The sequence below is a fragment of the Protopterus annectens genome, chromosome 1.part0 (assembly GCF_019279795.1).
Source record: "Protopterus annectens isolate FY-2018-M chromosome 1.part0, PAN1.0, whole genome shotgun sequence".
Taxonomy (NCBI): Eukaryota; Metazoa; Chordata; order Ceratodontiformes; family Protopteridae; genus Protopterus; species Protopterus annectens.
The window spans coordinates 1,861,755,362-1,861,780,601 of NC_056725.1; the positions used below are offsets into that span (position 1 = coordinate 1,861,755,362).

A 25,240-nucleotide genomic window follows, 5' to 3' on the forward strand; every position below is an offset into this window, starting at 1 on the left:
AATGCTTGAGAGAAAGGAAAAAGTACAAGAGTTGATTATAAGAGCCAAGAGTATGTTGGAAATGAACCAGAGACGTAATTTGAGAGATGGAGATAAACATGAATAAAACCAGCAACCCAGAAGCTGACAAATAAATGTGGGATTACAAAGCATTAATTATATTTTTGAAGCATGATAGAACAAGAAAACCTTGAAATATTGGACTTTTTGACTTTGTTAAACTTGTAGGGGACCCTAAAGCATATGCCCTACTTCACATAATTAATGTTTGGAAGAACACTTAGGAGAGGCGAAGAGGAGGAACAGAGTTAACTAAGTAAAACAAAATAAAAAATCCAAAAGAGGCCCCTTGTCACAAACGACAGCACCACGGAAAGAACCTTAACGCAATTTATTAAAAAGTGAAACAAGCGTTTTCGCCACACCAATATGCAGCTTCATCAGAGGTAGAGTGATATACAGGTAAAGAACGTTACATAAATAAGTATCCTGACAACCAGGAAGTGACTTTGTTCAATTTCCTGAAGTTCACTATAGCAACATGCTATGTTTAAAAATACTAGCGCCTCTGCGCCCACATTCTGTACCTGATTTTTAACATTATACAACAAACCAGCTCACATACAATGGATGAACATGTGGGATCAAATTTAAAAAGCATGTTTTTAAAACCTTTTAAAAATATATTAAATGTATAACAAAAGACAATATATAAATAAACTAAATCCTTGACAGCAAAACTATTTTTAACTGCAAGACATGATCTGATGACTTGATCCCACATGTTCATCCATTGTATGTGAGCTGGTTTGTTGTATAATGTTAAAATCAGGTACAGAATGTGGGCGCAGAGGCGCTAGTATTTTTAAACATAGCATGTTGCTATAGTGAACTTCAGGAAATTGAACAAAGTCACTTCCTGGTTGTCAGGATACTTATTTATGTAACGTTCTTTACCTGTATATCACTTTACCTCTGATGAAGCTGCATATTGGTGTGGCGAAAACGCTTGTTTCACTTTTTAATAAATGCTAAGGTTCTTCCGTGGTGCTGTCGTTTGTGACAAGGGGCCTCTTTTGGATTTTTTACTTGTTTTTTACGTTTTGCTTGGTGTGTTGGTCAATGGCAACGAGGAGCCCTGTTAGTCCCAGCAGTCCACGGAATAACAACACCACGACAAGTGGCAATGCAGACATGGACTTAGATGTTGCCAGTTTATTAGCTGGTCTTTCTCGAAGACTGGACCAGCTCAATAATCGGATGGATGAAATGCAGCACGCTCAGCGTTCTACAATTGTAAACAACCCCAGTATTACCAACTTGGGAGGGCTGAGTCAAGTCAGCGTTACAGACAGTATTCCTGCCGGGCAATCGTGCAGGCAACAAGGAACTGGGTTTTCCAATACAATGACATCCAGTCACTCGCAAGGGGGACTGTTGTTTCCAGAAGGAGATTTAGATACACGTGAAGGGTCTGACCAGATGACTAACTATGCTGGGGCTGTGAGGAGCAGCGGAATGGTTACACATTCTAACTCCCGTGATGGTGTCATGGCGACCCTTTCCAATAATAGAGCGGATGGTGCAAATTCTGTTGTTCCGAATCTCAACGACTGGCTCTCAAATACAGCACATTTCTCGTTTGGTGAACAAGGTATGCAAAACACTAATGTTGAGTTAAACACTGTAAATGAATGTTTGGCGGACAAATTAAAAGTGTTTGACGAGAAACTGCTTAAACTAAAAAAACTCCAATTGGAGTCAGCGTATTTCAGGCAATGTGTGACTGAGAATTTAATTCCAAAGGGGTTGAGGAATAACTGTGCACCATCAGGCCTTTTGGTTGATAAGGCCTTTTACACTGACTTGGAAACGCTATTTCAACGACAAGGTGTTCAGCTTCTTGAACTCATCATTAAGCATTATGCTTTAAAAATCGACTTACTAATCGGAGAGATTGGTAACCTGGACAATGACATCAAAAACAACTTGGACTTTGCCAGATACAAATTTGACTATGGGCGGATACTAACGAGTATAGACACTTTGTTATTAAAGCTAAAGGTTAATAAAAGCAAAAAACTAGTGAGAGATAGGACGGCCTACCTTAATAACAGTGCCTATCCTAAATTGTCAGTGCCTAACATCACTTTGCAAAATAATACAAACAATATTCAACCTTTAGAAGTAATGGATGATAATTATAGTTTGGAAGACATAGTGGAGGAGCAGACTGAGAACCAGGTAAATTCTGGACCTAGACGTAGTAACAGGATAAAGGGTTTTGCTAGGAATAATGAAGTACCCAGTGGTAACCAACAGAGGTCAAATTTTAATAATGGAACAGTTACATCTGGTAATGGCACTTTTTTAGGGCAACGCAACAGCAGGCCGTTTATGAACAAGAGGAAGAACCGACACAATTAGAAATTGATTTGTGTTCCATAGATTCCTCACAACAGAGTACACCAAATGTACCTATAAGAAATGAAAAACCAACTATATTAACTAACAAGAGAGGGGACTTTAAGATCTACAACTTCTCCGACATTACTCTAGATGGACAATTAATTGAATTGCTAGCACTTGGCAACTCATTTGTCCCTAGTAGACCGGGGAGTATTAGCAGAGAAATTGTAGACTTAAAATGTTTTGTAAGAAAACTAAACTTAAAACTATTGTTCAACCATCAACATGATACACACAATGTGGCAGCGGCTGGTAGTGATGGTAACCTACCAATATTGAAATTGGCTAGTGTCTTTAACCCACCACTACATACAGCGTTGCAATTATTTGAGAACACATGTGAGGTGGATTTTAGGTTCTTAGCAGACAACAAAATCAATATTGAAAACAGTAGTGACTTAAACATCACTAAGGAACAGGCCACATTATTGGATGACCTTTGCCGCCTACCTGTACGTCTAATAAAACCTGACAAAGGTGGTGGGTTGGTACTACTAGATAACACCTCCTATAATCAAAAATGACTGATGTACTGAACACAAATGCGCACACCAAGTCATCTATAAGTGAGGTGAATGGGCAGTACCGTGAGAATCAGGGATATTTTAGGGACTTGTTCCTTTTAGGGAAAATTGATAGTGAAATGTATAACTACATAGATATAAATTTACCTAAAATACCTATCATGTTTGGAATCCCCAAGATTCACAAAGACGTAAAAAACCCCCCTATGAGAGCATTAATTGACGGAAGGTCATCCATCACATATCCTTGCTCTAAACTTATCACTAACATACTGGATAAATATATTAAAACCATACCTAGTATATGTAAAGACTCTTGGTCTTTCCTTGAGAACATCAGTACTATCCCATTCAATTGTGAGAATAACTTTTTAACTATAGACGTGGTAGACCTTTACACCTCTATTCCTCACCAAGTGGCGGTGGAATGGATAGGTCTGATGCTCCAAGAAAGTGGGGCTTCTAGACTGGAGATTGACTTAGTAACGGAATTACTTGACGTCGTTTTGACATCAAATTATTTTACATTCAATGGAGAATTTTTTCTCCAGAAACGTGGAGTGGCAATGGGTTCCCCCTGCGGAGCCAGTGTGGCCAATTATGTAATGGGCTACTGGGAGGCTAACATTTTAAGAAAAACATCAGGCCTCATGGATCCTGTTGCTTACTACACGAGATTCCTAGACGATATTTTTATATCGTTTAAGGGTGTGGAAATTCAAGCTACAAAATTTGTTGAAACTCTAAATACAACAACTGAGTTTTTAAAATTTACGTTTAAATTTTCAGAGAAGGAAATAGATTATTTGGACGTCAAGCTGACTAAGGACCCCAAGAACAGTACTTTAACATCAACAGTGTTCAGAAAAGCCACGTACTGCAATTCTTTCCTGCACTTCACCAGTTTCCATCCGTATAAACAGAAACGGTCGATTGTGAAAGGACAACTGGTGAGGGCAGGGAGAATGTGCAGTACTATGACAGATTTCACTATTGAATGTGAATTGTTGAAGGAAATGTTTAAGAACAGGGGTTATCCTGACCAATTGTTATACGATTTGATTGAGGAAGTCACTAATAAGAGACTCAATGGCTTTTATAAGCCTTTATTGGTACAAACCATTCTTAACCAGACTGATGATCATATTGACATAAATCCTGTAGGGTTGAATCTGAGTAATGAGGAACCCGGTGTGGTTTCGATTGTTGCAAATGAAAGTGATTTTGGCTTAAGTTTTATCACCACTTTCAGTAGAAACTCTAAAGAAATTTCAGCGATAATCCGTAAGAATTGGCATTTCATCAATTCTAACTCTTACTTAGCAGACAAGTTAGGTAGCATCCCTAGAATCATTTTTAGAAGGTCCACTAACCTGAAGGAACTGCTACAAAGGGATACACTTCAATATACATTCAACAAGAGGAATGGGATGCAACAGTGTGGCTTTTGTAGGTACTGTAATAGGGTAAAAATAGGTGAAACTTTCACGGTAAGAGATAGAAAATATTGGATTTGTTTCCCCTTAAATTGTGAGAGTAAGTCCATCATATACATAGCGTTATGTAATTGCTGCCAAGCGTTTTACATTGGAAAGACGGACCGCAGGGTCCGCGACCGTATGTATGAGCACCTCTATGCCATCAGGAACAGCAAGAATGATAACGCGTTGGCAAAGCATGTTGAATTAAATCCAGGACATGATTTTTCTTTCATGGCTATTGACCATGTGCCAGTGAAGATCAGAGGTGGCCCATTTCCATTGATATTGGAGAACCGGGAGTTAGAATGGCAGTTGCGACTGGATGCGTTTAGACATCCAGGACTTAATAGCAACTGCAACATCACACCTGTACTGAAATTAAGGAGTTACCTTAGATAAGATAAAATAAAACCAACTGGTATAGGGTGTCAAAATCTTTTGATTTACATATACGTTTAGGATTGGACTTATAGATAAAAAGAGATGACAAAAACAATGCACTAGTTAGCATTAGAGCAGAGTATTGGCTTACAATATGAACCTCATTAGAAAATTGCGAGGTCGTATTTATTAGAATATATGTAATTTAATTTTATGCCACTAGATAGGCAATTTAAGAAACATATATCATGTCTTGCAGTTAAAAATACTTTTGCTGTCAAGGATTTAGTTTATTTATATATTGTCTTTTGTTATACATTTAATATATTTTTAAAAGGTTTTAAAAACATGCTTTTTAAACTTGATCCCACATGTTCATCCATTGTATGTGAGCTGGTTTGTTGTATAATGTTAAAATCAGGTACAGAATGTGGGCGCAGAGGCGCTAGTATTTTTAAACATAGCATGTTGCTATAGTGAACTTCAGGAAATTGAACAAAGTCACTTCCTGGTTGTCAGGATACTTATTTATGTAACGTTCTTTACCTGTATATCACTCTACCTCTGATGAAGCTGCATATTGGTGTGGCGAAAACGCTTGTTTCACTTTTTAATAAACTGCGTTAAGGTTCTTTCCGTGGTGCTGTCGTTTGTGACAAGGGGCCTCTTTTGGATTTTTTACTTGTTTTTCACGTTTCGCTTGGTGTGTAAGTAAAACAAAATGTTGTTCTTAACAGTAGAATTTTTATAATGCATGACAATCTGCATGCTATAAAATAAAGTTTTCTCAGTTATTTTCAACTGTAATGGGGATGCTGAAGTAAACAAGTGCCCTGTTTTTTTTCCCCCTCTCTTTCTCCTTGTTCAGTTTTAAGAAATGTAGGTACTGCAATGTAAAAAACAAAAGAAGAAAAGTCTGGTCAAAGCAGCATCATGATTCAAGAAAAAAATGTTCATTCTTGCATAGCATAATGACTGCATTAAGGCCCTTGACTTGATCTAGTAACACGTTTTAAGATAAATTAATAAGTAAAAAGAACATTGAATATAATAAAGCTTTCTTCTAGCAAATAAATAAATACTTGTAAATGCAACTCTGCATCTGGTTCTCATGTCTCCATGCAGACAATCTGATAAGGAGTAATAAAAACAGAATATTTCCTTCTTTCAATGGCTAGGAGACAATGTTTTCTGAAATCATTGAAGTGTTTTCCCAATCTGGGAGATCAATAAAGATAAGATAAAACCAGACAGCTCTTATCAGAAGTACAGGCTGTACCATGTGTCTTTAGCATGGATAACCTTCCTTCTATATTAACCCAAGTCTGTCAGTTTGGCTGTCCAGTTTGGGACAAATGTTCCTATTAGGAGGGTAAAACTTCAATATTTGAAGAGGACATCGTTTTGTGTATTAGTATTAAAATTATTTATATTTATTTATTTATTGACATTTGTTAACCAGGTTTGTCCAACTGGGCTTGTGGCCCATTTTCAGTGGAGACCCGAGGAGAAAAGCTCAAGTGAGGAGCTATTAAGTTAATAGGTTGTAGGGGTTTACTGGGGGTGTATTTATTTTTTTGTTTGAGGGCTTTCAATACCACAAAAAGTTTTGTATGACATGATATAGGCTCAAATGGATATGACAAGAGACAACTGTATAAAAGATCAGCCTGTCAAACATTAGTGTATACATGTAACACAAAAGCTGGAACTACATACTTAACAAAAAAGCTGATACACACAAAATGTGGGAATAATAACTTAACATAATGACGTTTTCTATATTATTGTCTCACAGATGTATAAAAAATAGAATATACAAAATAGAAAAGAGTAGCAAACTATATTAACAGTGTAGAGTGCAAATAGCTATGTTACAGAAGATACATTTGGAAAGAGCTGAACATGTGACATGCGGATTTGATAAAGAAAAGTTTTCAGGATGGTTACTCAGCAGAATACCTGGGACAAAATACAAGAGGACTACTTATATTAACTGCAAGAGGAGTTTCAATAGTGATAGAAGAGGATAAAAATAATAATAATGGTAGATTTGTAGTGCTAACGGGCTACTGGCAAATGAGGAGGATTGCACTGGCATGTACTTACATTCCATTTAAAACTGTTATAATGCAGCTGAAGAAAATTCTGAGAAAATAATTAACTTTCAGGAGGGAATATTACTTATAGGGGGACTGGAATTTGATTTGGAACACTGACGATGTGCTGAGGGGGGTCCAAAAGGGAAAATATAACAAAGAAGGGTAGATTTTTGAAGAAAATTATTAAAATATTTGGCATGGAAGATGAGAATTCAGTAGGAGGAGTTTGGAGCTAATTTACATATTAAATGTCAAGATACAAAAACTGGGTAGGCTAGAAACAACTTAGATTTCACAGGCACATGTGCATTTAACTGAAAGTTTTGATATGCATCCATTAACTATTTCAGATCATGTGCCAATGATAACTAAAACATAAGTGTAGTGTAATGAAATAAAAATGAGACACTGACACTTTCCCACCTATCTGTTGAACAAAGAGGAGTTTAAGGAATTCGTAGTGGAAATTATTCAAAAATTATTAGAGAAGATAGAAATATTTTATGAAAATGTAGCCAGGGAGTGGAATACAATTAAAGTGGAGTTTAAAAATATGGTGGAAATAAAAGATAGAGAAATATGGTTAAGAAGTAACAGGAGTTATTTACAGGGACTGACAAATGTTAAAATGTATTGCAGAACAGGGGGAATCTCACAGAATAAGAAGAGGAGCAACTGCAGAATGCAAAACAGAAAATAAGGTATTACCTCAATAATATGCATGAGTTTAGATAAATGGCTGTTAAGCAACTGTTTTTTCATAACTCCACAGCACAAAAACTTTTAGCACAACTCAGGCAACAGAAAGTATAAAGCATTGTCGCCAAGCTTTGGGAGTACATAAAGTAAGATAGCAAAAGATCTTTTAGAGGTACTAGAAATATTTCAGAAATTTTAAGAAAGTCTGTATAAAGCACAGAAATATCGAAATCGAGAAAAGGTACAAATGGAAATGTTTACGGAAGAATTGGAGATAGATGTGGCACAGTTACTAAGAGTTAGGAAAGGAGGAGATGAGATAAAAATGGTGATGTGTAAATGAGTCACAGAAAGTCCCCAGGAATAGGTGGTATTCCTGTGGATTTCTGGAAGCTAGGAAGGGAAAAAATGCTAAATATCTGGAAGGTTTTGTTTAACAGTATTTTAAGAGGAGGATAAGCGCCATCATCCAGGAAGAAAGCTGTGGTGGCTGTAATACCTAAAGAGGGTACAGACCCATTAGATCCAGCTTCATACAGGCCCATTTTAATCCTTAACTATGATTATAAAGTGTTTATGTCTATAATGGCTAAAAGAATGACAAAGGTGATACCAAAACTGACAGATATATATCAAGGTGGTTTTGTGGATAGGAGGCAAACATTTGGCAACATTAACAGAATGGTGATAATCCAGAGGGAAGCAGAATGTAAGAAAATACCACTGTTGATGTGTCTTAATGCAGAGAAACTATTTGACAGAGTAATCTGTGATTTTATGAGCAGGGCAATGGAAGCACTGGCATTCTCTGATAAAATTACACAATTAGGAGGCTATATGAGGCAAAAATTAATGTGGGTGGGTTCATCTCTGAAAACTTCTGTTTGAACAGAGGAACCAGGCAGGGGTGTCTCCTCTTTCCCTTTTGTCACTTACATTCCATTTAGAACCACTGGAAAAAAATAAGGGACTCAGAAATTCAAGGATATAATTGGTATGGTAGTCAATAAAAGCTGGCTTTATTTGCAGATGACATTATTTTATACCTAATAAAACCAGAAAAGGACATTTCAATGTTGTGGAACATTTCTGCGACAGTTTCAAGTCCTTTTTGGAATACAAAATTAATGAAGCTACAAGAAATACAATACCTGTAAATTATGCACCCACACATGAATTGGTTCAACAATATCCATATTTATAAGGACATGACAAAATGAAGTACTTAGAGTTATGGATGAAAAATGATTTTGTTGTGGCAGCTAAGGATACGTGGGAAGAGACTAAAAAGATAATACAAAAACTGAGAAATTGGAAGCTCTGCTATATGGATATGCAAGATACAAGCAGTTAATATGCTGTTAGTCTCTTTAGTTTTATACATAGGTCAGGCATATTTTTTATCAACGAGAGGAGAAGTTGTGGGTAGCAATTAATAAATAGCTGAAGGATTTTATCTGGGAGGGAGAAATGGCAAGAGTCAAGTGGGATAAGCTGATTCTTTCAACAGAACAATGCGGATTGGGATTACCATATTTGAAGGAGTATTTCAGAGCTACAAAGTTAAGGCTCTATACATAGCACAAGCAGAAACCTATAATTCAAAGTGGAAATGGATGACGATGAAATGGGGGAGCTCAAAAAACAGTGAGAGACTAGGATTTTGGATGCCGATCCTTAAGGAGAATAACCATACAGAATATTATATTCATAAAGTAGCAGAAAGTATTCTAAGAACTAGCCAACACGGGAATGGAAAAAGGAGATTCTGTTGAAAGGGATGACTGCAATTAGGTATACAGACTATAGGCAAGGGTGAGTATGATATTCATTGGAGAAAATTGGCAAACGAACCAAGGTATTGGTAGCAATCAATTAGAGAGGGAAAGGTAATAGAATAGGAAGAGGCCAAGAATTTATCTGGACTGCAGGCTAGACAGTGCCTTCCCTAATAAGGATTGATATCAGAGTATAGGCAAAGAGAAAGAAACAGGAGGAACCTAAGCGAAAGACCAGCACTGGTAGAGTGCGTAGTAGAATTTAGAACAGAAGCTGATGTTAAAAAAGGAATAATTAGTACAGCATAATAAAATATTGCATGACAACTACAAGAATCAATCAGAGGAGATTAGAAAGGCTTGAGAAGAGAGACTGGATAAGCAATTCACAAAGAAACAATGGGGAACTATATGTATGTTACCCAAATATGCAACAAAGTGTAGAAGATTTAGGATCTTTGCTTAGAAGTGTTTACATAAGTATATTTAAACCCCAAGTAAACTCCATAGATAACAAATGTTGGAGGTGTGATGGAGAAGAAAATGGTAATTTGAAACATTTTCTGGGAGCACAATGAGTTGGCAGACTACTCTGTCAGCGATACTAGGTGAACACATTGGTGTAACTAAGAAAATATATTTTTTAGTTATAATACAGAATCAGAATTGTCTAGACATAGTAAGGCCTTGCTGAGTATAATTATGGTGGCTACCATAGAGCAAATACTAGAAAATGGAAATGAAAATCTAAACTAACTGTATTAGAGGTAGTATATATAGTATCAGGGATAAAACAACTGGAACTGGGACCTTTAGAAAAGAGTAGGAGCTAATTACATAGAAAAAATGGGAACTGTGGGACCAAAACATGCAGAGGGGGAATGAGGGTTAAAAGTTGGCAGGATTTGAATGAGGTATGTAATGTCTGACTGACAATGACTGGATAGATTACAAGTGATGTATGTTTACAACTAACATTATGTCAATATGGTTTGTTTTCATTTAGAAAAATGTATGACTGCCTACGTCACTCATGATAATTTAATATAGATGTTTCTTGTTTAAAAAAAAAAAGAAAGAAAATGGGCACTGCTCAGTTAGAAAATTGGAGTTAAATGTAAAATAAATTAAAATAAATAAAACTGAACCGCAACTTACTGCGGTTTAACTCACTGAACCGATGAGTCTAAAATTTTTGAGTTTCTTTTCTGTAGGTTGTGAAACTTGGTAGTAGTATGTATAAGTTGGGGACTATGGGGGTTTATCCCCCACTGCACCCACAACAGAATTTCTTTAAAGTTAAAATTTTTAGACTCACTGTTTTGGTGACTTTAAGCTGCATGAGCTGCAGCTCGATAATCACTTAAGTCCAGTTAGGTACTTAACTCTATATTTACACTATAGGATGGGTGCTGGACTGCTAGTTGCCTGATCCTTCATCAATTACTGCATTTTCAAGCAGTATAAAATTACAGACTTTACACAAACCTTTCTCTAGATTACATAAAAGAACAAACACAATTCTCCTCTGTTACTGTTAAAACAGCTTACACATGCAATTCTGTAGTGTCTTTTCACAAGGCATAAATGCAGTTTACAAAAGTGCTACAGTCTGAACTATGAAAAGAAAAAGACATCGCAATTAATGGGTTCCTATCAAATAATCAAACTGACACATCGTCGAACATGATATGGTTGAACCCATATCATCGACAATGTAGTCCATCAAAAAAAAATTAAAACAAAACAACTGCACACACCAGAAAAAAATGCTTTTGCAGGGGGGCACGCCTTCTGCTAATTATATATATCAACTCCGAGATTGCACTACAGTGGGGAAAAGAGCAGATTTCCTGATCCCTACTGTAACACAATCTCAGTCAGAACCGCTTAACAGACTGCACTGTCGATGATATGGGTTCGACAATGTGTCCATTCGATAATTTCATAGGGATCCACATTTAACATAATCTTCTCTTCTTAGGCATCACAGTGTCCCTGAAATAAATAATTCAGGCAGTAAAAGTATGTCTTTCAAATGGTTCTGGAAAACAGAGTATAATGATGGCACAGGCCAATCAACTTTATTAAAATGCTGAGCAAGGCAGAGCACAGTAACACTTGGTGCGATGCTGTTAACTAACAGCTAGGCTGTAGAAGCCCTGCCCTTGTTATTAAATACCAATTTATAACTAAAATGCCCAGAACAACTCCAAAGATAACTTTGCAGTCTGCCATAAAATTAATGTCACAGCAGAAGTTTGTTGTTTCACAGGAATGCTTTTTTACTGAATCTGTAAAGTGTTATACAATTCCAGATGTCGGTCTCACATTTTGTGTATATATGTCTTACTAGTATGCATAAAATCAAGCAAATAATTCACAATTTACTGCTTGCTGCTGAAAATACACCAGAAACATGTAGATCGAGCAGCATACTATTTTTGCAGCTCCCAAAACCATGACAGATTTCTACAAAGACAAGGATAATTTAACTAATTTTGTATGAACAGCCATGTAACAAAGCAAAGCAGAAAAGAAGTGCAACTGTGTATACTTGCAAAGAGGTTCAAATGCCTTAAATGTACCAGTTTTCCATTTCAGCACAACACAACTGTATAAACTGCTGCTGTTTTCACTAGTGACATACAAGTTAGGTCAGTAGCAATGCAAGGCAATGTTCAGATTTCACAAATGAAATAGCTCTGACTACAGATCAATGTAAAAGCGACCATCAGTAAAATAAGCTAACTGCTATCTACGAACATACCAATGTTCCTTTTAACGATTATTTCAAAACAATCCAAGCCTCAAACCCACAGATTATTAAAGTTCAGATTCATTTTAAAATACATGCCCCAACCAATTAGATAGTACAGGGTATGGGAGACAGGAGGTTCCCTGTAATGCACACCATATCACAAAAAATAACAATGCATCCATTAGTGTGGCAGTTTTCCCACAACTTCGCTTGTATCAGCTACTTGCTATAGTTTTATGTCAACATACGATGAAACTACATGCTGTCACATATACAGGCTGTCTATGCAAAATGAACAAATGCAGAAAAGGTGGTGATACAGCACAAGGTTAGAGAGACATGGTAATACATGCTTCTTAATGAAACAGATTCTCAGAGCACATATGGAAAGAACAGTAAAGGATACCTGGTCCTGAAACTGGCGGTTCAGGTTTATGAGACTTTAATGGATCAAGCCGGTCCTTTTCTAGCTGCTTTCTTGTACTCCTCTGCCGTGCTTCACGGAACATTGGAAGGGCATGAGCTAAAAATAATGAAGAAAATGCTCTTTTAAAGCAGTTTTCAGGAAATTCCTAAATACATAAACATATTTATCATGAACCAGGAGGTGTAAAATATACATTACAAAACCGGACTTTCCAATTTTTAGACCATTTTTAAAATAAGCACTTGACTGCTGTTGTTTTTGACTCATTTGTATTTTATAACCTACTATAACAGGAAACACACTTCCTACATGCTCGCCTCACCCTAGAGGATGTGGACATCTGTGCAGTTACTACAGACATGGTTTAAAGACATGGGGAGCACACAAATAATGCAGGGTTACAATTCCTTCCAAACATTCAGGTCAGCTACTGCACAGGCAGCAACTAAAGGTGAAGTGTCTCAATCTAGATTAAAAACAAACACCTCAAAAACATTCAAACAGGATGACATGTATGAGCTTTGCCAGACTCAGATTTCCACAGGCAAAGTCTCATATCATATTCTTGCAAGCCTACAACAGGTCCACCCTCTCTGACCCAAGTAACCCATAACTTGTACTTGGACCTATTGATCTCAAGTCCATATTCACTGCCAACTTCAACTACCCCACTATAAACTGGGCAATTTACACAACCCCAAACATACAGGCCCAGAAATTCCTGGACTTTGTTATCGCAAACACCTTAGACTAGATAGTCCATATGCCCACTAAGGGTGCAAACATACTCAACCTAGTACTCACAAACATGGGAGAACGCTGCAAACCCAATCCTCCCCTCCCCAGTTTACTGTCCCCTCTACCAAAGTTAGATCACAAAGCTGTCTCTTTCATAATAAATATCAATTATGTGACCCTGGCTAACCCTGTAACATTTAATAACTATTCTAAGGCAAACTTCCTACTACTAAGTGATAACCTCTCCAAAATTTCAAGCCCATAACTCAAAGTCTAGGACAGTACTGCACAAACAACAACTACAAATTCAAGCCCCCTAAACCCTAAGAACACAGCTGCCTCTGCAGAATTGTTCACAGAAACCATGTGCAATCATGTCAATAAATGCATACAGATAGCTGTGCCTACCAGAAATAAGCCCAGAACGAATTAAAAAAAAACTCCCTAGTGGAATCCAAATATTTACAGGTTGTACAACAAAAGAAAACAAGTGACAGCCAAGATTAGGAAGTGCTAACCCAGCATGATAAAAACACTCGCATCAATCAATACAAACAATTAGGAAAGCAATTAAGTCTAGAGCCAAATTTGAGGTAAATATATCCACCCAACACAAAGGACAACCACAAGGCTTTCTTTGGCTATGCCCAAAACCTCAATGGCAGCACACACAGTGTGCAGAACTGACAGTTAATGAAGCTACCTACAAAGAGCTGGAAGATATAACAAATCAGCTGGCCAACAAATTCAGCTCCAATTTTACCCTCTTTCTCCCACAGTTGCCCCTCAGGAAATACCATCAAACAACCCCCTCAGTCTACCAATAGGGAGCAGGTCCTAGATGCGCATTCAAAGGCCAAAAATACTGGATAAGTGAGTCTTGACAGCATCCTGGGATGCCTCCTAAATAGCCCAAAATATGGTTTACTGGGACAACTGGAGTCACGGTTTAATCTCAGCCTCCAGAATGACTGTGTGCCATGTGAATAGAGAACTGCAACGGTTATCCCTCTGCAAAAGGACATGCCATCAACGGACGCTGGGAAATACAAATGATACAGAAGATTTCTACACTTCCAGCTGGCAGCCAATCAATATTAATTCAGAGCTCTACCCTTTGGTCTCACCACAGCCCCTAGGATGTTCACCAAATACATGGCAGTAGTGGCAGCTCCCTTGAGATTGCAAGGATTCTGGGTATTTTCTTATTTGGACGACTGGCTTATAACCGCTCTGACCAGGCATCAGCTGATCAAAGCATGGGATTATGTACTCCTATTATGCTCTCACCTGGGCATTACAATCAATCACAACAAATCTCATCTAGAACCAACTCAAATACTGCAGTTCATCGGAGTGTTGGTTGGGTGGACAAAGGTTGGTGAAAAACAGACCACTGAGTCGCTAAGGTCCACTGAAGAATTCTCATGCAGTATGTTAACAGAACCAAAACTACTGCAGCAGACATTGACCCCAGTGCTTGAATTATCAACCAGGCTGATTATCTTTTTGACTTGAAACCATATGATTTGAACCCTTGGAAAGGACGGGAGGCGGTCAGGAATACTGTGTCGAACAATGCTGCTGCTTTTCCTCTGACTGGGTGGAACATCAGGAATTTTGTTTACTGTTAGGGGGGGTATTTTATAAACTCTGGAAACAATCCTCTGCATCCATGAATCTTTTGTAATCTCTAGCCAGGCTCTCTGGTTCAGGGATAAATGACCCCTGATTGCCTCCAAGAGGTAGGCATTCAGGCCTCCTTTCAGTAGCGCTGGTAGAATCTGTCAAAAAAAGTTCCTCTGGATCCTTGGTTTTGCGGACTTCCTATGCCTCGTGGGTGGTGTCTTGTGTTCGAGCTTCCCCCTCTGCCTGCCCCTAGGGGGAACTATCTCCACATGGATCTTGGAAGGAACCCTGAAACTTTCTGAGCCACATTTTTCAACCACCTCATTGATTCCTAGAAGAGGTCTTTTGAGGAGTCAGAAAACGTATGCCCACAGCAGACAGGGATTTAACATCCTGCTACACCTGGATAACGTGTCCTTAACCTTGGGGCCAAGTAAAGAACTTCCGTCAAAGGGTGCACTGACGGAGGAAGACTTGAAGGGATACGTAAAATCACACAGGTGCATCCAGGCATGCCTCCTAATATAAATGCCTGAACTTGCCACCCTTACGGTACCTTCAGATGCATGTGAGATGAGCCTTATGGACAAATTTGAGGAAGACTGTTGGATAGCCAGCTGTGAGGCAATCAAGCTGTCTGCCTCAGAAGTAACGGTCCCAGAGAGGGATTTGGTGAGTTCTTTAATCAAATCCCTCTGGTGTCTGAAGTGTGCCAAATAACTCAGCAACCAAAGTGAAAAAGTCACTAAAGCCTATACACACTTCCCGAATCAGTCCAGCACCCTAGACTCCCTGTTAGGAGAATGAACAGAGGAACTTTGTTATGGAAGTTCCTTTTTTTGTGGCCAATGCTATGACCATGGTATAAACTGGTACTCCTTTGTTCCAAAATTCCCTATCCTTGGGTGATGCCAATATCCTGTCTGAACTCTTTGGGGATCAGCTTAACAGAATCAGGTTCCTTCCATGCCTGTCAAGAGATCAAATCAATGAGCTCACTGGTGGGCAGAGTCACTCAGGAGGTAGATGGACAAGCCCCAAAGGCTCCCAGGAATACTGATTCCTCTTGGGAAGGGTTGTTGGATGACCAACCATCTCTTTGCTTGAGGATCTTTAGTACCTCTCCAAATGAGACGTCATCAGGTGGTAAACCTGGGGACTCTTCTCCTTCATTGAAATCAGTATCTTCCATGATGGACTCTTGAAGAGAGTCTAAGCATCTCCTTTTGCACTGTCTGTTCCAAGGGACTACTTCAGAGGGATGCTCTGGTGAAGTATCGGAAGAAATTAATATACCCTGCGGGGTAGTCCTGGAGACTTTGAGCTGGCTGTCCCTGTGGCGTAGAAAGTTGGCTCCAGACGCAAAGACAAGTAGGTCTGTGAAGTAGGATCAAAGGAAAGTGGATAAGTCCTTTATCTTGGAGCAGAGAAAACTCTCTCCACTACCTCAAAAGCAGAATGCCTCAGAGAGAAAGAAAGTGACAGCTCTGAGAAGACATGCTTCTGAACCATCGGCTCCTACCACCCAAAGCAGGGGTTGGAGCTGAGCTGTCCAGAGCTGTGGCTCTGACAGGCAGAAAATAGAAGTTATGTCCTTACCATAACGTTCCATGTGGAGTGTTCATCTCGCCTTTGTTCTTACACATGGGTTCGGGCGATCCTCGGCTCGGCCTCTTGCAAGCTCTGCATCGAGAAGAAGCTCGAGACAATCTAATACCCACAATCCCCCTCTGCCTTTACCTCAGATCTAGTTTGCAAGCAAACCAATCTACATAACAGCACATTCATGCCATACATCTATACATACATAAACAGACACATATAAAGTATATGTGTATACCAACTATGTACACAGAATAATGACAGTAGCAAAAATGCTTCTGGCCAGGCATCAAAGAACGTTCTTCCTAAGGGTGGGAGGGTGGGACTGTAAGAACAGAGATGAACACTCCACATGGAGCGTTATGGTAAGGACATAACTTCTATATGTGATAGTGTTCAATCTCGCCGCTTGTTCTTACACATGAAGGCCCCTAGCTCCTAAATCCTGAGGAACTCACGGGAGGGCGTTCTTGAGCACAGTGGAACCAAAGGTTGCCCTGTCCCTAGAAACCTTATCTACTTTATAATGAGAAATAAATGTATGTGGCTTAGACCAGGTAGCAGCCGCAAATAGCATCCAGAGGGAGGCGGGCTGCATGGGCCAAAGGCGGAAATTTTGATCTTGGGGGATGGCCTTTGGGTTTGTTTAGAAGGGTTGATTTGCAGAATCGTATACATAGATTATACAATCCGTTAACCACTTTGAAAGAGTTCTTTTGGTAACTGCAAGTCCTTTCCTGCTATCAGCAAAAGCCACAAAGAGTTGATCTGTTTTCCTGTGATCTTTTGTTCTATCCAAATAAAACCTTAGCTGTCTGTGAACATCCAATTTGTGTAACATATACTCCATTTTGTTGGAGTGGTTTTGAAGAAAGTGGGTAATTCAATGGACTGATTAATGTTGTTAATAGAACACACTTTAGGGAGGAAGGATGAATTGGTTGAAGAAACTCTGTCAGAGTCAAAGATCTTATAAGGGTGCTAGATGGAGTGTTCCTGAACTTCTGACACTCGTCTACCAGAAGTAATGGCTACCAGAAGAGAGTTTTCCAGGACAAAAATTTTAATGGGCAAGAAGAGGCAGGTTCAAAGGGGCAACATTAATTTAGATAGCAACAAGTTTAGACTCCAAGGTAGGAGATCTGACCGGAGGTCTAATATGAAAAACTCCTTTTAAAAAGGCTTTACAAAGTCTGTGAGCCATGATAGGAGCTCCACATTCTTCCACATGGAAATTGAAATGGCAGCCAATTGAACTCTTAGAGTAGCAGGAGAAGCACCCTGATGAAATAAGTCTGTTAAGAACTCTAAAATCTTATTCAAAGGAGCTGTAAAGGGATCAGCGTGGTGTGTATTAGAATACAAACGTTTCCATTTGCTAGTATATGTTTTAGTAGTGGAAGCCTGCCACTAATATATTCTGGACTGCTGGTGACAAGAGATCAGACCTGGCTAAGTTGGAGCAGCCAAGCTGCTAGATGGAGTGACAGAGCGGGATGGGGAACCAGTGAGTCAACAGATCCGGCTCTGGGTCCAGAATCCAGGGTCCCGAATGCAGTGAATTTTCAGGAGGAAACCAAATTTGACGAGGCCAGAATGGAGCAATGAGGATTATCGTCCTGTGAAGGTTCCTGGCTTTCTGGAGAAATTTCGGTATCAGAGGAAATGGAGGAAATGCACAGGAGTCCCGTAAACCAGTGGGGACTTCCCTGGAGGGTAATAGGGCAAAGTAGCTCCTGCATTTGGCATTCATTGGAGGCAAACAGGTCGCAGGAAGGCTGGCCCCATGCGAAAAATCCTTTTCGCCACTGACTGTTCAGAGACCACTTCGTGCGGTAGCAGAATTGCTCTGCTCAGCCTGTCGGCTATGGCGTTGGATGACCCGGGATGTGCGTTGCTATTAGAAAGCGACCGTGGACTCTGCCCACTGCCAAATTCTCATGGCCTCTCTGCATAGTTGATAGGACTTGGTTCCCCTTGTTTGTTTATGTACCAGACTACCGACATGTTGTCCGTCTGAACTGCAATAGTCCCTAGAGGAAGAAGGGGAGCAAAGTGTTGCAGCGCTAGAAACACTGCCCTCAACTCTAGAACATTGATGTGCAGATTGTATTCCAAATTGGTCCATTCGCCTTGGACTGTCTGTCCCTGAAAGATGCCCCCACCCTATCAGGGAAGCGTCCGTGGTCACCGTAACTGTGGGTGGGTAATACAAGCGGCCTCCTGGGAAAGGTTGCGTTTGGAGCCACCAGTTTAGATCTGTTTTGCAAGTCTGTGTTATGAGAATCTCGTGTGTTAGAGGTAGTTACTGGAATGACCATTGAGCAAATAGCAGCCATTGTAGGACTCTCATGTGCAACCTTCCCAGGGAATTGCAATAAGGAGGCTGACATGAGGCCCAACACCTTCAGTACTAGGTGTGCAGGAGATTTCCTTGACAAGAGTAGAAGGAATGTGAGTCTGCAGTGATGATATCCTTTCTGGGGAAGCCTCAGAATCAATTGGCGTGTGTTTAACTCTGCTCCTATGAACAAGATATTTTGTGATGGCTGAAGTAAGGATTTTCGAAATTTACGGAAATCCTAGGTGAACACACAGTTGAAGAACATAGTCTCTGGCCTGCAGTAGTTGGCCTTGGTGGTGGCTGAAAGGAGCCAGTCGTCCAGATCGGAAACACCTGGAATCCCTGGCGTCTCAAGTGAGACGCTACCACTGCCATGCATTTGGTGAAGACCCTGGGGCTGAGGTCAGACCAAAGGGCAGGGCTCGAAATTGAAAGTGACTGGCTCCCAGCAAATGATCTCTGGATGCCCTGGCCATTTTGATGTGGTAGTATGCATCCTCTAGATCTATTGAGCACAGCCACTCGTCCTTCTGTAGAAATGGAAGGATCGATTGAAGCGTGACCATTCGAACTTTTCTTTCTTGACAAAAGTATTGAGGTAACTCAGGTCTAGAATGGGCCTCCAGTCCCTGTTTTCTTTGGAACTAAAAGAACCTTGAGTAAGTCCGAATCCTTGCTGGTCCGCTGGGACTGGCTGGATGACTCTTTTTCTAACAACTTTGAAATTTCTAAAGCTGCTGGCTCTAGATGGGCGGTACATCTGGGAGTCTTTTCTTTGGAATGGGATAGGATAGGAAGGGTATGGTGTAACCTCTGGTAACCACGCTTTTACCCAATTGTCTGTAGTTATATCTTGCCAGGCCTGAGGGTATAAAGGACTGCCTCCAGAGCAGGACAGTCGGGCCTCCTCTCAGGAGTGCTGGAAAGGTTTACCAGGGAGTGTTTCCCTGTCACCTTGATGTTGCGGACCCCTCTGCCGCCAGGCGGCGTCTTCCACCTCTGCCCCTCCTCTGCCTCTAGAGGGGCATCACCCTGTGTGCCCGGGAAAGACCCTTGGTTTTGTTTCCGAAACCACATTTTCCCCAGCGTTGCCCTTTGGGGTCTGGTTGGGGTGGAAAACGGACTCCGACAGCAGACAGAGTCTTTCCCTCTTGTTCACACCGGGTAAGGGTCTCCTTTACCTTGGGGCCAAAAGAGTGGCACCGTCAAATGGGAGGAAGACTTGAAGGCTTCGGCGCATCCAGGATTGTCTACGAAGAGCAATCGCTGAAGCTGCTGCCCTACTCGACCATTCGGGGCGTAGGAAATCAGCCTCATGGACGAGTTAACAATCGATGTTAGGGTATTAAGTTGCGCTGTCACTTTCTCTGAGACAGCTGCATCTGTAGCACCCTGGAGGGTATCTCCCAACTCTTTGACTAGATCCCTCTGCAGACGTGTAAAATGGGTCAAACAGTTCAGGGACCGCATGGAAAAAGCCGCTGAACTAAAAATGCGCTTCCCATATCTATCCATCGTCCTAGAATCTTTATTAGGCGGATGGACAGATGAAGAAGACACCGACATCTCCTTTTTCGTGGCTGCAGCCACCACCATAGCGTCTACTGGAACTCCTTTAGTAAGGTAGGACTTATCCTGAGGTGCTGTGATGTACTTGTTCGGTTTCCTAGGAACAGGTTCCACTGTGTCAGGAGCCTCCCGCGAGCAATAAGTTCCATTAGTCTGTCAGAGGCGGAGTGACCCAGGAGGAGGAAGGGCGAGCACCAAATGCCTTCAGCAGAACTGACTCATCCTCAGAAGGGGAAGGACTGCCAGTCACCTCTCTGTTTCAGGATCTCCAAAATGTCTGAAAAGAGACATCTTCTGAAGGTGACTTAGGGGACCCCTCTGACTCATCTAAGTCAGTATCAGATGTTATGGATTCCTGTGGAGAATCCAAGTGTCTCCTCTTACACAGTCTCTTCCTAGGGACTTCCTCGTGGGGAGCATCCGAGGAAGCCTCGAGGAAGAGGGGCACCCTCCAGGGGTGGCTGAGACACTGGTGCCCGGCGCTTGGATGTGGCCGTGGGTGCAGATGAAGACAAAGGCCCTTTATGGGGAGGAGAAACTGCTTCCACTGATGTGGTTGTCTGGGTAGACAACACCTTCCTCATCAGGTCGAGGCCCCGGGTCCCGCATCGAAGAGTCTCCGGTTCGAAGAAATGGGAAGAATCCCGACACGGGCACGAAGGCATCGACCCGAGGAGCCGAATCGATCCGTGCGAGGCCCGAGGAGAGTCGGAACCGACACGTCGGTTCGACTCGCCCCGAACCAATAACAGACCGTCGGCTCCGAGACTCCGGTTCTGGATCCGAGGGCTCCACAATCAGCAGATCAGCCTCTTCCGGCTCCAAAGGCTGAATCGGTCTCGGAGGAGGAATGGTTGGAGATACAGGAAGGCCTTCAAGTTTCGACACAAGCTGGGTGGAAACGAAATAAGTTTAGAGAGGGCGAATGCTCCAGCAGCTTCTGCACCACACGATCCACATCGACATCCGAAAGTTTGGAGGAAGAACGGGTCGAAGGAACCAAGACGGAGCCGACCTCAATATGGCGAAGGAGGGAGCTCCATCACGGTTCCAAGACTCGAGGCTCAGGAACCGACACCAGTTGAACACTCGGCCCGAAGTCTGTGGAACTGATCTAACCTTTGAAGAGCTCGGCGCCGATGACTTGGGCTCCGATGTCTTCGATTCCTTAGGGGACTTCCATGCCTGGTCAGACGCATCCAAAGCCTCTTGGAAAGCTGGTTTCAAAAGACCCTGTCCATTAGTTTCCTGCGCCTATCTGTCATGACCCTCCCACTGAAAGAGTGACAGATGGAGCAATCCTCTTGTAAGTGGAGAGGCCAAGGCAGTAGACACAGGAACTATGGTTGTCAGTGACCGACATTTTTGGCCACACTGACACCAGACTTTGCCTTCTCAGACATTGTAGGTAATAAACAATTCCAGAAACAAACACACAGTCAAATCCGGGAAAAATAGTCACAATCAGGTAAATGTCAAATCCGGTATAAATTTGTCTCAATATAGTAGTATATGGGAAGGGTGTAGGCCCCGATACAAAAATACCGATAAAAAGGTTAACGGTACCAAAGAATTACGGAACCACAACACAATCACACTAGGTAATACTGACAATATCAAGTTAAATAGAATTCTCAATAAAATACAACAAAAAGTTATATCTTAGCTTAGAAAACCCTCGAGCTAGCTCCCAACGATGCGAATGCAGCAGCGGCAAACTAGATCTGAGGTAAAGGCAGAGGGGGATTGTGGGTATTAGATTGTCTCGAGCTTCTTCTCGATGCAGAGCTTGCAAGAGGCCGGCACGGAGCCAAGGATCGGCTCCGAACCCATGTGTAAGAACAAACGGCGAGATTGAACACTATCACATTGGCTCTGACATTCTCGGGGGGTCAACTCCAACACCCCGGATCCGGCACCAACACTATGGCTCCAACATGCTCAGAGCAGGTCCACTCAGAAATGGCACTGGAGTAGAAGATACTAGGATCTTTGGATCCGATATAGACCAAACTATATAGATATATATATATATATATATATATATATATATATATGCCTTATTATACAGAAACACAAACACATCAGGATGGATATATATATATATATATATATATATGCCTTATTATACAGAAACACAAACACATCAGGATGGATAGCAGCAACAAAATATAAACAATCTGATTAACTAACAGACCATTACTTACACGCATGCTTACATCTCAACAACTTTCTACAAAATGGCAGTCTGACTTGCATGTGCTCACTATTTATACACAAGTACAAGCCCATGAAAAGTTTCTTAAAGGTATACATACACTCTGATCTACAGGTTTGGTCTTCGGATTCGACTGAATAGGATCCGATGGTTTGTATACTTTCAGAGGCTGTTCCGAACTCAGAGCAGAATAACCTGAAAGGTCTGATGGACACTTTTTGGCCTCTTTTCTGTTACCTTTCATAGGAGGTTGAGCCACAGATGCTGCATCAGAGGAAGAAGGCATCAATCCTCTTAGAGTCAGTTTATTCTTGCAATCAATAAGAGGCCTTTGATTAAAGCCCTTACAAATATCTCATGCAGAATTCAAACTGGCAGAGCCTAAGCAATAAACTCACAACTTGTGTGCATTCAAGAATGGAATCTCATGGCCACAGGCCTCACATTTTTTTAAAACCTGAAGGTTTCTCAGACATAACTAAGAGAGACAAAATAGAAAGAATTTGTTTTTTTATTTTAGGATTATTAAGCAATGGTAATTTCAAGAGTTTACTGCAAAGGGAGAAGAATGGGAATGGTATTGATACAGGTACACTAAACAAGTGTAGGGAGGGCAAGACAGGATGTAGTGAAAAGGAAGAGAAAGTTACATATGTAACTCTACTTTTACTTACTATAAAGAAGTTCTAACTCGAGAGCTAGTCAGCGACCACATCCATACACGAAGGCGACAAACAAGATCTGAAGTATAGTAGGGGACTACTGCATTATGGGTAAGGGAGGAGCCTGAGGGCTTTCAGTGTTCCACAAGCTGGAAAAAGCATCAGAGTTGGATCCGAACCCATTTGTTAGGGAATGAATGAAAATGACATCAGATATATCTATATATAAGATAAACAAGGAAGGTCAGACCAGAGGCCGTGTGCTCCTTATCAATAATCACCCTCAGGCTCTACCACCCTTTGCAAGGAGTGATGTTTGATAATTCCAGTATAACTTTAACAGCTCCCATTCAACTATCCAAGCTACATTTGAAAGGTGACAGGGAATCATATTGCTTCACATGCCACGGGAATCTATTTCCAAGCAGGGGAGGTGCTGGATGATGAAAAGGAAGTTATGTCTTACCATAACGTTCCATCTGTACTGTTGATCCTCGTTCAGTCATTAGACATGGGTATCGTTTCTGACCTTGGAACCGAGCCGGCCATTTTCCAAGCTCACGTCAACTTTAAACTCTCGAGCAAAACTCTTACCCACAGTCCCCCTCTCCCTGTTACCTCAGATTGAGTTTGCAAGTCAAAGAAGGTAGAGGCTACCTCTGGTCAAATAACCTAAGAGAACCGGATGGTGAGGGAAGGAGGGAGGGTTGTAATGACTGAACAAGGACCAACAATACAGATGGAACGTTATGGTAAGACATAACTTCTTTATCTGATATTGTTAATCCTCGTTCATTCCTTACGCATGGGACAGAGTCCCCAGCTAACTCTGTTCCTGGGAGGCTCTCATGGAAGGACATTCCTGAGCACCATAGAACTGAAAGATGCTCTTCCCCTGGAGGCCAAATCCAATTTGTAATGATTGATGAAGGTATGAGGCATAGCCCAAGTTGCAGCTGCACAGAAGTCATGTAACGAATCTCTGGCATGGAAGGCAGTAGAAGATGTCACCGATCTTGTTGAATGAGCTTTCATGGTAGTAGGCAACGAGATATTACGTTGTGTATAAATGAAGGTCACACAGTCGTTCAACCATCTAGCTAATGTGACTTTAGCAACAGCAGATCCTAATCTAGGTCCAGAAAAAGCCAAAAATAACTGGTCAGATTTACAAAAGGACCTAGTCCTGTTTAAGTAAAAACGGATTTGCCTCTGGATATCTAGGGTATGTAGGCAATACTCTCCTCTGTTTGAATGTCTGGGAAAGAAAACTGGCAACTCAAAGGGTTGATTAATGGATATTTCAGAGATCACTTTTGGCAGAAATGATGGATTAGTTCTCAGAGACACTCTATCTCTATGAAAAATCAAGTATGGACTCTTGATACATAAAGCCTGAAGCTCAGAAATACGTATGGCAGAAGTAATAGTGAGCAAAAACAAGGTTTTCCATGACAAATGCTTGAGGTCGCAAGAAGAGGCTGGTTTGAAAGGTGGCACTGTCAGAGCTTGTAGAACTAATGATAAATCCCATGGCTGAACAGGTTCTCTAAAAGGTGGCTTCAGATGATTCACACCTTTTATGAAGGTCTTGCACAATTTGTGGGACATAAGAGAGGAATCTTGGACACCCTCATGAAAACTGGAAATTGCAAACAAATGAACTCTATGATTGGAAAAGGTCGGCCAGATAGTCTAGTATTATCGACACTGGTGCTGAGAAGGGATCTACTTGTTTACCTTTCAGCCAACAGGTAAATCTTTTCCACTTGCTCAGATAAGTAATTCTAGTGGAAGACTTATGAGATGCAATGAGAATGTCACGTACTGGTAAAGAAAGATCATTCTGCCTGGCA

The 25,240-nt window shown here is 40.9% G+C and overlaps 1 protein-coding gene across 1 annotated transcript in view; it reads right to left on the minus strand.

Moving 5' to 3' along the window:
* Positions 1-25,240, minus strand: part of WDR70 (WD repeat domain 70) — a 2,546,720-nt gene that overhangs the window by 449,488 nt on the left and 2,071,992 nt on the right. Inside the window, exon 16 of the mRNA XM_044069907.1 lies at positions 12,602-12,718. Coding sequence (XP_043925842.1) covers positions 12,602-12,718 — 117 coding nt within the window. The remainder of the gene's footprint in view (positions 1-12,601; positions 12,719-25,240) is intronic.